The following is a 13,742-nucleotide window of genomic DNA, read 5'->3' as shown; positions in this document are numbered from 1 at the left end:
GTTAAATGGGTCGCTTCTAAATGCTGTACCTGTTTGAACCTCAGGCAGGGCTCATGTATGCTGGATGCTTTATAAAGATCTTTTGGAAGACGCTGCGATGCAGAAGACCTAACTCAGTGCGAAGCCTTAAACATCCTGCTGCGTTGCAAGGGATGAACAGGTAGGCTTACGTGCTTCTAGAGGGGTTGCTGGAGGAGCAGCAGGTACCAGGTCCCTTCCAGCCCTTGGGAGGGAGCCCAAGAAAGCAGAAGAGAGCAGTGGAAAGCTTCTTTGCCTCCATCCTGCTGTACTACCAGTTCCTGCCCAATGCAGGGAGATGAACAAACAAGTGGGAGAGAGTGGGATAAAGAACTTGAACCGATCCTTAACTGCACCAGAGCATTTCAACCAGTGCAAACAGGAAGAAATGCCTTGGCTCTGATTTTCTGACCCTGGCAAGCCATTATTCTGGCTTACAGCTCATGTTCCTTTAAGTTAAAGGATTGGCACTGAACGTATTTTTAAGAGGTTCAAAGCCCTTAGTGCCAGAGGTAAAATGGGGATGTGTTGTGGCATGTAGATTAGATTTAGGTAGTTGATTATCTGACACACAGGTGCAATCAGGTGTGGAAGTGATGCTGTGACTCAGTTGCAGCATGTCCAGGTTCAGGAGACTTCTGTTTTGGGGACTCTGCTAGCTGAGAAGTGGGGGAGATGCAGATGTGAGGGTAGGAAAGGATAATCTCATTCTGAGAAGGGCCTCAAGCCTTCCTCCTTACCGTGCTGTGATGCCATAAGTCAAGTCTGCAGGTACTTTAGGAGGACATTTCTTGAAGCGACTGTATTCATCATCTTTGCGCCGAATGTCCTTGGCCTTGTAGTACAAATTAAATTCATGGGCTGTGGTATAACCGGCCTTCAGAGCACCACGGTTCATGGTGATGAAGTCTCGGGGCATCTTCTGAACTATAGCAGTCCTGGGCTTTACTGTGTTCCAGTGGCCTATTGCTGGAGATGGAAGGAAACATGAGAGGCAAAGAAAAAGATCAGGCATCTTGGGTAACTCCTATGTGGGAAGGCAGGCTGATGTTTGTGCACCATGCACAAGGGCCTTGCGTGGCTTGCACGCATTTTGCCATGGTTTCACTGTGGAGTGAACTTTGTATCCTATCCCACTGCATTTCATATGGGGACATCTCCCATCTGAATTGGATGTCTTCTCACCCTCCACCCTGGCTTGCTCAGCAAGCCTGATTTCACAGGAAATTGTCCCTGAGAGCACAAAGTAGGAGCTCTCTCAAGTGGCCATGTGTATCAGCCTTTGCACATGCCGTACCCCTCTCTGCTTGAGCTCTGTGTGATCCTATAAAAGTTTGCAATATGATAGAGAAACTTTACTAGTCACCAAGCAATTGGGGTGATATTAATGGAAGTGGGTGAATGTTGGAGGAGTTCACCTCCAGCTTGATGAGAAGTATTGAAGAGCACTGGAAAGGAGAGGAGAGTCCCTATATAGCATTAGGACTTCGTTGCAGGTCTGTATTTCAGTGGTGTTGTCATACCTTCAGGGACTCCTCCATCTGTCCTGTGGATGTACAGCCCGTATGAAAAATCAAAGCCTGGCAGGGTGTAGCAGTTTCTCTGGGGCTTCCCCAGTTCTGCCTGCAGAAGAGTGAAGTTAAAGGAGAAGCATAAAGACCTTTCCTATAAGTTAAAGCCCCTGAAAATAAAAATTTGTAACGGAACACGGCCATGAGTACCAGGATTGGCTCTGGCTCCACTTGGCCCAGGTTTGAATCCCACTGTCTGGACACAAGCGAGTGTGACGGTGCAAAAGGAGAACTCACAGCCATGAGGCTTCACCAGCGCTGAAGCCTAAGGGATGCTGAGTTTCACACAAGTTTTTACCTGAGTTATAAAGCGACCCAGCGTTGCTGGAAATAGGGATCCTGACTCGATATGTATGGACTTGAAGTCTCCTTGTTTGGTTAGTTTCTCCTTTGGCTGGGATGCCCAGCCGTGGTGTCTGCTGGGGAGACTCTGCGGCTTGTCTTAACTTTCCTTTGAGTTATTTCATTTCCAAACTGTGCATCCTCTTAGAAAACTGGCACAAACTTCCCCAAGCACAATCACATCACCACTCCTGCCTGGGAATAATCAAGACGCAAGGCATGTTGCAGGGGGAGGATAAGGGGGATGAAGGGGGAGCAGAGCCTGGGGTTTATAGCAAAGAAAAGAAGAGAACTTGAGCTCAATAACCTCATTTCTATTTAGTTTTAAAATGAACTCTTCCCCAGCCCATGTGTGTCCCAGCCTGGTGGTGTCTGTGGGATTAACTGACCTCCCTTCACCCCTTTGTCTCTACCCTCCCATCTCCATGGTGAAGTCACTGCAGGATGTGTGTGTCTTGAAACCTTATTGCTGCTTGAAAGGGAGGCGGAGGAGGAGGGAAGGGGCGAGAGCCTGGCAGCCTGGGTCTGTGTGTTCCTGCTAGGGCAAGCTGGAGCAGGGTCAGGCAACAAGTCCCGTGCAGCCCTGAGGCATGATGTGGGTGCTTTGGGACAGGTTATTTTCCATGGGAAGGGTGTTGGAGGAGCTGCAGGGTTGTAGGTGTTGGCAGGTCTTGTTGGGAGAATGAAAGTGCTGACATCCTACTTTAGTGCTTCTCACGGGTGAACATTAACATTGAGATGACCGTTATTACACTCCAGAGTGAACACTCTCTGGATCAGGAGATGCTGAATCAAATGCAGCCCTTTCTGCAGGGACCGAGTGAAAAGAGTGAGATTGAAAATGAACCACCTCCAGCTTGCCACTATGGCAGGTTGAGGCTCTACAGCGGTCGATAAGGGATGCTGCTTACCCGAGTTGCTTGTATAGGAACATCATCCAAAACCAAATTTACGTTCTGTTCCCAGCCAGCACTGTGCACACCCTGGCCAGGGCCTCGGAGCAGCCATGTCTCTCCTGCACACTGCCAACCTGGTGGCCCCTTTCCAATGTGCTGTTTAAGGGTACTCACCAAGATGCTGTGGAGCAGCTTGAGAGGTTCTGCATCACTCTGCTCAGGCAAAGCTCTCACTGAGCTGGTTTTGCCTGGAGAGCAAGGGTTAATAACCCCTGCCCAAAACAGGCACCTTTCCAGAGGGCTCTGTGGTGAGGTCTCTAGAATTTGCTCATAATTCCTCAACCTTTTTCACCTGGAGCCATTTTTTTGTGCATTCAGTCTGGAGTTTCTCAGCTCCTGTTTCTATATGCAGCTACACAGAAACTTAAGAGCATGCAGTGGCTGCAGCATCGGGCTCCTCACCAGCGTGTCCAGGGGTGAGATCGTGCCCACTTGCTGGAGCGACTTGTCCGTGTTGTGACACCAGGTCTGCTCCTGTGCAGATCCTGGCGAGCTGGCTGTCAGCTTTGCCAGTTTGTGATCATTGGGATGAAATCCTCTGCGCCTGCAAGCCCGTACAGGGATGCTTTCAGGTAAATCCAGGGTCTTGCTTCCCAGGTCTGGGAGGGAGGTGCTTCATCTTGGTCCTGTTAAATCCATGCAGTTGTGATGCTATAAAGCAGGTGTGGTATCCTTGTGACTCTCAGGAGCACAAATTCACCAGAAAATGAATTTTTCTGGGCTTGCTAAGATCCTTTGATAGACTTGAAAACCACATCAGGCTCCCTTCCCCTGTGCAAGGCTACGCATCCTTTGTTGCAAACAGACCTTAGCAATTAGCTTTTTGAAAGCAATCGACTCAGCTACCTGATACAACCTGTGTGTAAATAAGGTGGCTGCTTTCCTCCAGCTGCCTCCTGTGAACCTCTAGCAGAGGGAGGGACTGTCCCTTGCAGATCCGTCCAGCACTGAGCACGATGGGAGTGAGTGGGCTCTTAGTGCAACCACAACTGAAATATCACGCGGCAGCGCTAAACCATATGTGCATGCTGTGTGTGTTAGGGAGATCGCGCAAAATGGATAAACCAGTGCCAGGGATGATAAAGTAGCTTTCATTGCTGATCTATTTCTCCTGTATTTACAGGCATCATAAGCTAGCTATTTTTAGATTAGTTGTCGCTGATATACAAGGGAAATGGTGTAGCGTTTTTCAGGTGCATGAGAAAAGGCTTTTTCCAGGGATCACGTTCTGATACTGGATCAGCTAAGTGAGGTCAGAGATATGCTATGATGGCGAAGGTGTGGCAGATGAGAGAAAATTGCTGAGAAACTGCAGGAAAGGAGAGAGGTTTGTAACCTGTGGCAAAGCTGCTTCCAGACCTTTGAATGCAGAACTCTGTAGAATGGAAGAAATTATGGGATTTAAAGATTCCCTTTTGCAGAGCACCTGAAGCTAACACAGTTGGGTGTTTACTCCATCACAAAATGAGTGTACGTTGTTTCCTTTTATGATTGGGTGGCATTTTACAGTCACTTTGCACTGAATAAATAAAGCTGAAGGTGCTGGATAATTAATTAACAAAAAAAATCTGGTCCAATGTGTTGAACATGGAGAGAACCTGTGCCTGAAGAAAATCAACAGACTCGGAGGACTCTGGTTGCCTGCCAACATCTTTTACCCACAAAAGCAAAGAATGGCAAGGTAGCAGGAATGAATCTTGCTCAGTGTAATCCAAGATTACAGCCTTTCTCCTTCATAAATTAGCAAAACGCTGTTGCAACCTCATGGGCTGGTTTCATTTGTTCATCCTGGGGTGTTGTAGGTGTGCTTTCATAAAGCTGTGGGGAGAGCGAGCCAAAGTTGATGCAGAAGGTCCTTTTTTTTTTCCTTCCCTAGCTCCAGCACCGTTTCCTGTGTTCAGGTTTAGCCTGTCACAAAGCTGCTTGGCTGGAATACAGATCTGTCTGACAGCTGTGCCCATCAGCAGACAACTTCATTAAACCTCATTAAGATGTCATTTCTCTGCCTTATTTCCCACCTCTTGGCTCTAATTAAAACCATCTCTCTCTGCATCCCAGGCGGTCCTAATTTTCTCTGGGTACCTTCTGCAAGTTTTCTCCCTTTACGACCTCAGTGAGGAAAATCTGGCATCTTAAATACTGTTTATCCAGCCTGTTTGGAACAGACAACTCGAGACTTTTTCCTGAAGCATTCCCAGAGCATCCTGCAGAGATCATCACCTCCTTCCAGGGCTGAGACACGTGTGCCGAGGCTTCGCTTGCACTCTCAAACTGTCTTTAAGGACTCACCTGATGCATCCTTTTCCCTTGGACATGATAGTTTTCATTGCTGAACCAGGTGTGTCTGTCCTGGGATTGGAGGGTGCCATGCTCAGACTGGCTGCACCGCAGTGGTGGGGGTGGTTGATCGATGGGGGTACCCTGGTCGGCTGAAGAGCGAGTGGTGTTGGGTGTATTGAGCTCCCTGGCCTTTGCCAGGTAGTTTCCGATTTGTGCAGCCCCAGGTTTGAGCCCTGGATTTGTATTTGAGTATCTAATGGTGCTGGAAAATGTTTTCTGTGAGGGAAGAAGAAGGCTTGGAAATGGGTCGGTCTGTAAGAGGTGGGTGCATCGCAAAAGTGTAAGGAAGTACAAAACCTTTAAGGACTCCAGGTTTTGTTGCAAGACTTATTTGTGTTTCATGCCCTGGTATTTATGGCCCATTGGCACACGTTGCATCAATTTTTCTAAAGATGACTGAGACTGCGAGAGGGGTAGGAGAAATGTCTGTGCGGAGAGGTACGGCAAGAGATGGAGGCATGGATCCCTGCATCTAAGACAGGCCTTCACTGGGAGGAGATGCGGGGCAAATCCATGAATCCTCCCTGCTCGGACTCAGCCGGCGCTGCCCTGTCCCCTCCTCGATGGCTCTGCTCTGCAGACGCCTGCAAACCCCGTGCCGGTGCACTTTCAGCCTGCCAGGCCCTGCTTCCTTCCCTACCTTCTGTTCCCCTTTTCATTACACCCCCTTGTACAGTAAAGCCTCCCGTCACGCTGCCATTACTATTATTATTGCAGATTTACTGCACTTGCAGAGTGAAGTGATTGCGGTGACAAGGCCCAGCATTTTTCCCTCCTTCCCCCCACGACAGCTTGAAATCAAGCCCTTCATTTGCATTTACATGATCTTGCTGTGCAGCTTATGAGATCGGGAGATTTATTTGCTACTTAGCTTGATGTTTGATTACACTCTAAGAAGGCAGTGAGCTACAAAGTGCAGGGATACATCAGAACTGAGCTACTGAAAGCCTCTGGGGGACAGTAACTCAACATCAGGTTTAGGTAGATGAGAAAGGGAATGTTCAGTGTTTTGAGAAAGGCAAATTTGATCAGATTTTTTTTTAAAGGTGGAAGGAAAAAAACTTACTTTTCCTCTCTTACAAAAAAAATGGTTGGGAAAACAAGAATGTTGTTAGAAAACCACATCTGAAAATCTGGATTTGTTAGTGCAGAAGAAATCCTAGCAGGGGCTGGTGGCTGCTGGGCTGCCTGCCGCTAACTGCTTGTAACTTCCACTCCCAAGAAGATTATTAATAATAAGTTGGCACTTATCTTTGAAGCTTTTCATAAACATTAAAGATCAAAGCCAAAGGAAGTTTGCTTGATGAAGGACCACAAAATCTGGCCCTGATTTATTAAGCTTCAAAACATGCCACTTAGCGTTAATCCTGCTGTAATAGTGGGGAAACTGAGGCAGGGAATTAATGTGCCCGTGCAGGACAGCAAAGGGAATGGTGTTTGGACTGGGGAGAGAAGCGGGATGTTCCGGTACTCTGCTGTGTTCAGAGTGGGAGACCAAATTACTGCCCTGTCCCGCAGCAGTGTGAGTCTTCTAGAGAAAAGGGTGATGGTTGGGCAAACTGCTGCCCTCGCAGTCAGGAATGGTAAAGCTCAGGGGTCTTACTGGGAGTTCAACTCCTACCCCAGGTAGGGCAGAGACACTGCTGACCCAGAATATGTCTACACATGCAGTCTGCACTAACCTGTGCTCCTGACTGACCTGCACTGGGAGCTGGAGCTTTATTAGCTAGATACCTTTGAATGTCAGGTCCAAATTGGGAAGATTTTCCCCTCTAGTAGCTACTTTTTGCATAACGCTGGCACCAGAGGACCGTGAGGACAGGTGGGACACAGGCGTCCCCCTCGCTGGGTTAGACACCGGCGGCACAACTGGGCTGCAGACGGCGATTCCAGCCCAGGGTTCTGCTTACCCAACCCCAGGCACCAGCCTGCCCCTTCCCATCTTCTCTGCTGACAACTGAGGGCCGTGGACGCGGGTCCCCGACACAGGAACCCATATCTAAGGAAACACCCACTATCTGGTACAGTAGCTTCGCGTGTGAACTGTTTGTACTTAGCTTTTAGTCTTGAAAATTGCCATGAGATATGCTATTACAATTAATCATTAAAGACTTAAGAAAGAGTATACCCCATTACATAAAAGACTCCAGTGATGATCTTTATCCAACTTGTAAAATGGGCAGACTTGATGCGAGTGAATAATTTTCCTCTCATCTGCACAAAATCATGAATGCAAGTCATACTTTGAGCCTGAAGTGAACACTGCGAGACCAGCCTATAATTACCAAAACAGAAAAAAAGAACAGCGTTTTCTAATGAATGACAAGCCACTAGGTGGAAATCTAATTTGGTCTAATTAAGCAGCCTTTGTGAGGATTTGTCTTTAGATGAAAAGAGGGAGCCAAAGAGATCTAAATGCAAATGAACTCTATCATTTTGGTTTTAAAGGGCCAGACAGATATGAAAGTATTTGTGTACACAATACTTTCATTTGTCTTCGTGGGTGTATTCACCTTCTAGTTTTCTGTTGAAAAATCATGTTTGCCCCTAAATTCTGGGACTCTGAATACTAGTCACTCTTTATTGAGTTAGAAGATAACGATGCAACAATTTTAGCAGTAGGGTATTGCAACTGTTAAAATTGCTTTTCTCTGTAACAGGGCTGCCTCTTTCTGCTGTTTGAAAATGGTTTTGGAAAAAAAAAAAAAGGATGCTTTTTGCTAGGGAGTCAGATCCCAAGTCTGCCGCTGTCGGTGTGTGGCACGGTATAACTCTCGGGTCTTTGGGGGCACCTGCTGGACACTGAGCTCCTCCTCAGCGCCTCCGCGTCAGTATGAATTACTTCAGCATTGATAAATCACCAACACCTTGCCCAGTTGTGCTATTTCTGCTGATTCTGCCGACAGTCTCAATGCTGGGAGCAGGCAGCCCAGGTACAGCCCCAAAGGCTGAGACTCACCGAGGTGTTTGACTATAATTGAGATGGAAATATTGAAAAAGATCTTCTCCTGCTCTATTAAATCTGCTCCTGGCTTTAAGATAAATTTGTGTCTGTGTAAGGTTTTGTGCCAGCCTCGAAGGTCAAAGAAGCGTACGTGTTTCTGTAGTGGGTGTCACAGCTTGTGAAGTTCACATCAGGCTCCGCTTGCCTGCAAGCCCTAAAGCAGCAGCATGGTCTGTAGTCATAAGACAAAGCCGCTGGCAGGAAGGATGGGTTATTCGGGATAAATGAAGATGGGTGCAGTTTACAGCTACCACTAGACTGAGGTCTTACCTGTACCTGATCTTTCTTGAGCTACAGCCACCATTCGCCCCTAAGAGGCGGAATGAGCCTGGGAGAGATTTGAGGACACCTGCCAGGGAATGCTTTTGCTCAGCGTCTGTTGGGTTCAGTGGGAGCACTGAGGTTTAGCTGAGAGCAGGATGTGGGTTATTTGATGATTGGGAGAGAACATTCTCTAAATGTTAAAGAGATGGGACAATGTTTTTTTTTAAAAAAAGTTTCCTTCCCCTTCCAGCAGTTATGACCTTTTCTCTGTGCTTCATCCTTAGTAATGTCTGTTCTATAAACCTCCCCATCTGCTACTCCAAGAAAAATCCCCTTATGTTCTCAAGGCCAGATGTTGTCCCAGATTACGTCCAGCACAACTCAATTTAGCGAAGCTGCTGTTTACACCCTGTAACTTGCTGCTGGCTCCTTCAACTCCATACAGGTAGTTTTAATTTCCTCCTCCTGAATTTTTGTGGGCACTATAGAACATATTAGGCTAAATGCTGCCAGTGTAGCATCCATATAAGCCACAATGACATTAAAGGAGTTGAATGCAAGTGAGAATTTGACTGTGAGCCTTTTCAAGCAGACTGAATATGGCCACATTCCCTGTATAGCGCAATAGTTCCCCAGTGGCCCAGACCTCTGATTCTTAGGGCCAAATTCAATCCCTGGCTGCATACTGGCTGCCTTGAGAGCTACCTGTTATTTCATAGCAGAATTTGCCTGAAGTCAATACACTTGTGGTACCTCCTAGAAATATTCAAATATTTCAGACTAACAGACAACTTGTTAAATTCGGGCAAACCTCTGGTTCAGGAATCTCTTGGCTTTCACTCAAGGAGAAACTCTAATCTCTGATCACAGATGCAGGAACTTACCAACTTCAGTCACTTCATGTACAGAATAATCTCAATTTTCATTAGAGAATAGATAGTTTTTGCTGTTAAAAAAGGATGCTGTTTCTTTAATGTAATAAAACCTCAGCAGGACAGAACGTCTTTACTAGACTATCCCCCACTATTCCCACAAGAAATCAAATATAATCCTATTTAAGAAGCTTTAAATAATTTTGAGCTTTCATATTGACTTATTAAAATGCAGCTTAAAAAACGTCTTCCTTGCAATCCCTTTACAAGGGTCAGGGATATAAAATTTGAAGAAATATGATTAGTAGATCAGTTGAAAAGATATATGCGGCAGCTTCCAATTTTATTATTTAAAATGCCCTTTTAGAAGAAAAGGTGATTCTGTAAAAAGTGGCACCATCTCCCTGAAGGAATCTAGTTGTGGGGTTTCCAGTCCTATCTCCTGCATTCAGCACCCAACACGTCTGCCAGGTTTTTCTTAGACCTGAAGAGCCCTTGCAGCTGTGACAGCAAAGTTGGTTTCTGTGTCCTCATACTCCAGCAAAATAGAAGCTTATCAGGCTCTAAGCACAGAAGAAGCCAGTAGCACTTGTGGCCATTCGTTGCTTGGTGCAGAAGACACAGCGATGGTAATAGAGATGCAATTACGCCACAGAGGACAGAGCCATTGCAGAGCTGTGAGCACCGGTACAGTTTGGCCCACAGAGCCTTTCTTTTACCACCTGGAAACTTTGAGGGATGAAGAGCTCCTGTAACCTTTCAGATGTTGGTTGGAGTGGGATGAGTCCCTCTTTCACTTTCTAAAAGTGTTTGGAATAGAAAATGGGAATAGAATTGGAATGTGTTGGAATTGGAATGTGTTGGAATAGAAAATTATAGGATGAAACTGGGATCCTGCTGTGCTGACTTAGTAATGTCTAAGACAACTCTCTGCAGGGTGAACTGCATCTTACCTAAGCAATGGCTACAGACTCCACCAAAGCATCCTGAGGGGTCTAGGCAGAAATCTCCTTCCAACAGACTTCAGACCAGTTGCCCACATTCAGTCCTATCGATTTGGGAAGAACTGGGATTGTAACCAAGAGCATTCTGGGGCACATTGCTAGAAAAATTAACTGGAAGGCACTAAGCAGAGAAAATTGAGTCAGTTACAGGTTGTCCTGAGCTTCCACTCTGCAGTTCTCCTGGGATTAGCTGGGTTGTATGGATGTAAATGATGAGACAATTTGATCCCTGCTCTTGAAGTATATTAAATACAATGAAGACCCATATTGTGCTGTCAGTTAGACAGAACTCCCATTAAGCACAGAGGGTCTTGTGCTAATGCAAGAATCTGCCCGAATCATTTGCTCTGTCCTACAGCAAAATGTATTCAACATGCTGAAATTTAACGGCAAAACCTAGTGAGCAAAATCACACCCTGCCCATTACACTTACAGCCAGTTACTGTGAAATCCTAATGTGTCAGACTTTCTCTGGAAAATAAGGTAACTAATAACTTTACTCCTGCCTAAGGCTGGACTTTGGTCAAGGCTGTCAAGGCTTCTATGATTTTCATGTGTTTTTGAAAAAATACCCATGATTTTGACACGTTGGGATTTCTGTGTGTGAGCAAGCAGGGAGCTGTAATAGCCGAACTTCCCCGAGAGCTGCAGCGCTCAACCTTGGGCGCTCTGCGAGACAAACACCAAAGGGTCCTGAGCCCACTAGTGCCTCTGTCTTCAGTTCCTGAAGTCAGTGGCAGTCAAGTGTGATTGACTGCCGGCAGGATCTTGCCCAGAGTTTTCTCCAAAGGCAAGGCCAGCAAGCGCTGGAGAGAGCCTTAGTCCCCTGAGGAGAGTTGTCGTGAGGTTTTGCCCTGCCCTGCCTTCCTAACTTTCTACATTTATGACAATAATTGTGAAACTGGGCTGAAATAGCACTGGGAAGTTGCTGCCAATGGTTAAAAACTATTGTTGCCTATGGGTTGATCTTATTAATGGTGCTAAAAACATGGCAAAAGTTATCTGGCTTACAAATTAATGCTTGTTGTTTTCAAAAGATATATATATATATTTCTAAAATGCCCCATAATCCTAAATCTGACTCCCTCATTTCTTTCCCCACCAAATTTTCTCGATACAATTTCAGCTCTGCTTTGTTCTATTGTTTTTCTCTCCAGTCCTATCTTTTCTTTTTTTAAGGAACATAAGGGGTGAGATACTGCTCAGGTGACGTACACAAGTAGCCCAATTGCTTTCAAAGGGGCTACCTTGTGAGGCAACCAAGAGTTGGCTCAAAAAAGTCACTTCATAATTGCATCATATTTGCTAAATCAGATGTTTTACGTGCTTAAGAATTCTCTGTGTTTCCTTCGTGCTCAGCCATTACAAAAGGCTCCTGCTCTGCTGGAGTTCTGACCCATATTTTCCCTGCTGCAGTCCAAATTTGGTTGCTAAAAGGTAAAGGGAAAAAAAAAATCTCTGTCTCATCACATCTCTCCCAACCCCTGTTCAGCTGCTGTGGTATTTTCCTTCATTATGCTGCTGCCTCAGACTGTAAACCTCTCTAATTTCCTACATCGCAGCTATTTATTTAAATGCTAACTCGCATTATGAAGTGATAATCCACAAGCGCAGGAGATAATTTATGAAGCATTTAAATTAAGAGGAGCAGCTAATTGGGAGCATGTGTCTTATAAGCCTTGCTAACACCAGAAAACTACAAATTAGGGAGAAAATGGAAGATATTTTTATCTTGCTTTTTTCTTTTGTAATGCACTGAGGAAAAATATTACCATACATCACACAAACACTGCTGTTCACAGAAGTCTTCTTTTCTGTTGTTCGCTTCATAGTTAGTCTAACATGCAATGCTCTCGTTATTGCAAATTCCTCATTATAACACACAAACTAATCTTTGCTCTCGGAGAAGGTGGAACGAGGTGGGGTTTTCTGTCTCCAAATAAAGTGGAATAAATTTTCCAGGAAAGGTCCCCTTCTCAGCTACACACATTAATTTAAAAGAGCAAAGACTCCCTTGTTATAAGGGATGTTAAAGTTCATTTAATTTAGGACTGCATCGTGCTGTAAGAGTTTTATAGGTTTTTGTTGAAATGAGAATGAGCATAAACGGCTGTGAATTGGGGAAAAGCAAATGTGCTGTGGCCACAGGGCTGGAGGGAATGCATTTCAGATACTCTGTTCAGATTTTGGCACCAAAGTCACAAACTTTGATTCCACCGCACCTTTGTGGTGGTTTACCCATAAAGACTAATATTGACCTGGATCTGAATACCGATGTGCTGCACAACGTGCAATTCCTGGGATACAGCGTACGACAGAGATGACTCACTAAATACTGCTGGGATGGGCTGACGGGGAAAGGAGGGGTTTAACACCCAGGCCAAGACAACGGCACTGGGGAAGGTGGTAACCATCCCCAGCGTGAAGTTCACAATCATGCACCAGGTTCCCTGGGTTTGCTCTTGGAGGCTGTTGCCTCAATGAGGAAGGTGCAATGCTGGGTGTCCTCGGGAGGCAGCTGCTTTTGCCTGGGAGCGTAATGCCCCTTCGGTTGCTTTTTTGGATGTTGGTGCTTTGATCAGAGGAAACAGCTGGGATGTTCTCCCGTAGGAGCAAGAGGGTTTCTCTGCGCTCCCCAAAGAGCATCCCTGGCACCCAGAGGATTGCATTAACACAGTTCAGAGGGAACTCATGGGATATGGAGAGTGAAGCTGACAGTAAGGACCACCTTAAAATACAGCCCTCTCCCAGCCTTCAGCAACCACTTTAGAGTAGTTTTCAGTACAGTTGTGCAAGATCTTTAGTTAGGATCCCCCTTTACTAGGCAACCAATTCTTGTGGGTCCCTTGTGTGGTTACTCGAGACAGATTCGCTGTTAGAGTAAAATATTGTGCGCACACCCTGCCTTGCAGGGTGCTTGGGAACTGCAGTGAGGTCCTTGCACGGAGGATGCTCTGGAAGCGTGTGTGTGTGAATTCAACCCCTACACGTGACTGCATATGTGTGCACTGCGTATCTGGAAAATACATCGCTTTAATCTTTGCATTCCTGTTTCTGCTCTTACAAATCTCCCTTTACATATATCCTGTCAAAAGCAGTCAGCAAACAGGCTCTGGCATTATTGGAGTTGCTCCTCGATTCGAAGGAAACCATAAATCTGAAACTTCAATCATATCTTTATGATCATTCAGCAAACAGAGATGGAGGATTTATTCAACATGGGATAGCAAAGGGGAAACTGCAGGGGGTTATTGCAGGAGATATTGGTTTAGCTAAGGCAGAACTGCTCCCTCGGGCCTCTCTACGGCCGAGCCAATGAACAATGGCACCAATGACAGTAACAAGGCAATTATGGGGAAGAGGGTGAGGAG

The 13,742-nt window shown here is 45.9% G+C and overlaps 1 protein-coding gene across 1 annotated transcript in view; it reads right to left on the bottom strand.

The window, feature by feature from the left end:
* The window catches only part of CFAP77 (cilia and flagella associated protein 77), a 61,664-nt gene that overhangs the window by 23,605 nt on the left and 24,317 nt on the right, over positions 1 to 13,742 (bottom strand). The window contains exons 2-3 of the mRNA XM_075519876.1: positions 1,542 to 1,641; positions 759 to 987 (exon numbers count right to left, since the gene is read on the bottom strand). Coding sequence (XP_075375991.1) covers positions 759 to 987; positions 1,542 to 1,641 — 329 coding nt within the window. The remainder of the gene's footprint in view (positions 1 to 758; positions 988 to 1,541; positions 1,642 to 13,742) is intronic.

This window comes from Mycteria americana, chromosome 17 (assembly GCF_035582795.1).
Source record: "Mycteria americana isolate JAX WOST 10 ecotype Jacksonville Zoo and Gardens chromosome 17, USCA_MyAme_1.0, whole genome shotgun sequence".
Lineage (NCBI taxonomy): Eukaryota > Metazoa > Chordata > Aves > Ciconiiformes > Ciconiidae > Mycteria > Mycteria americana.
Note: the sequence above shows the minus strand (reverse complement) of the source record. Positions and strands in the feature narration are given on the sequence as shown.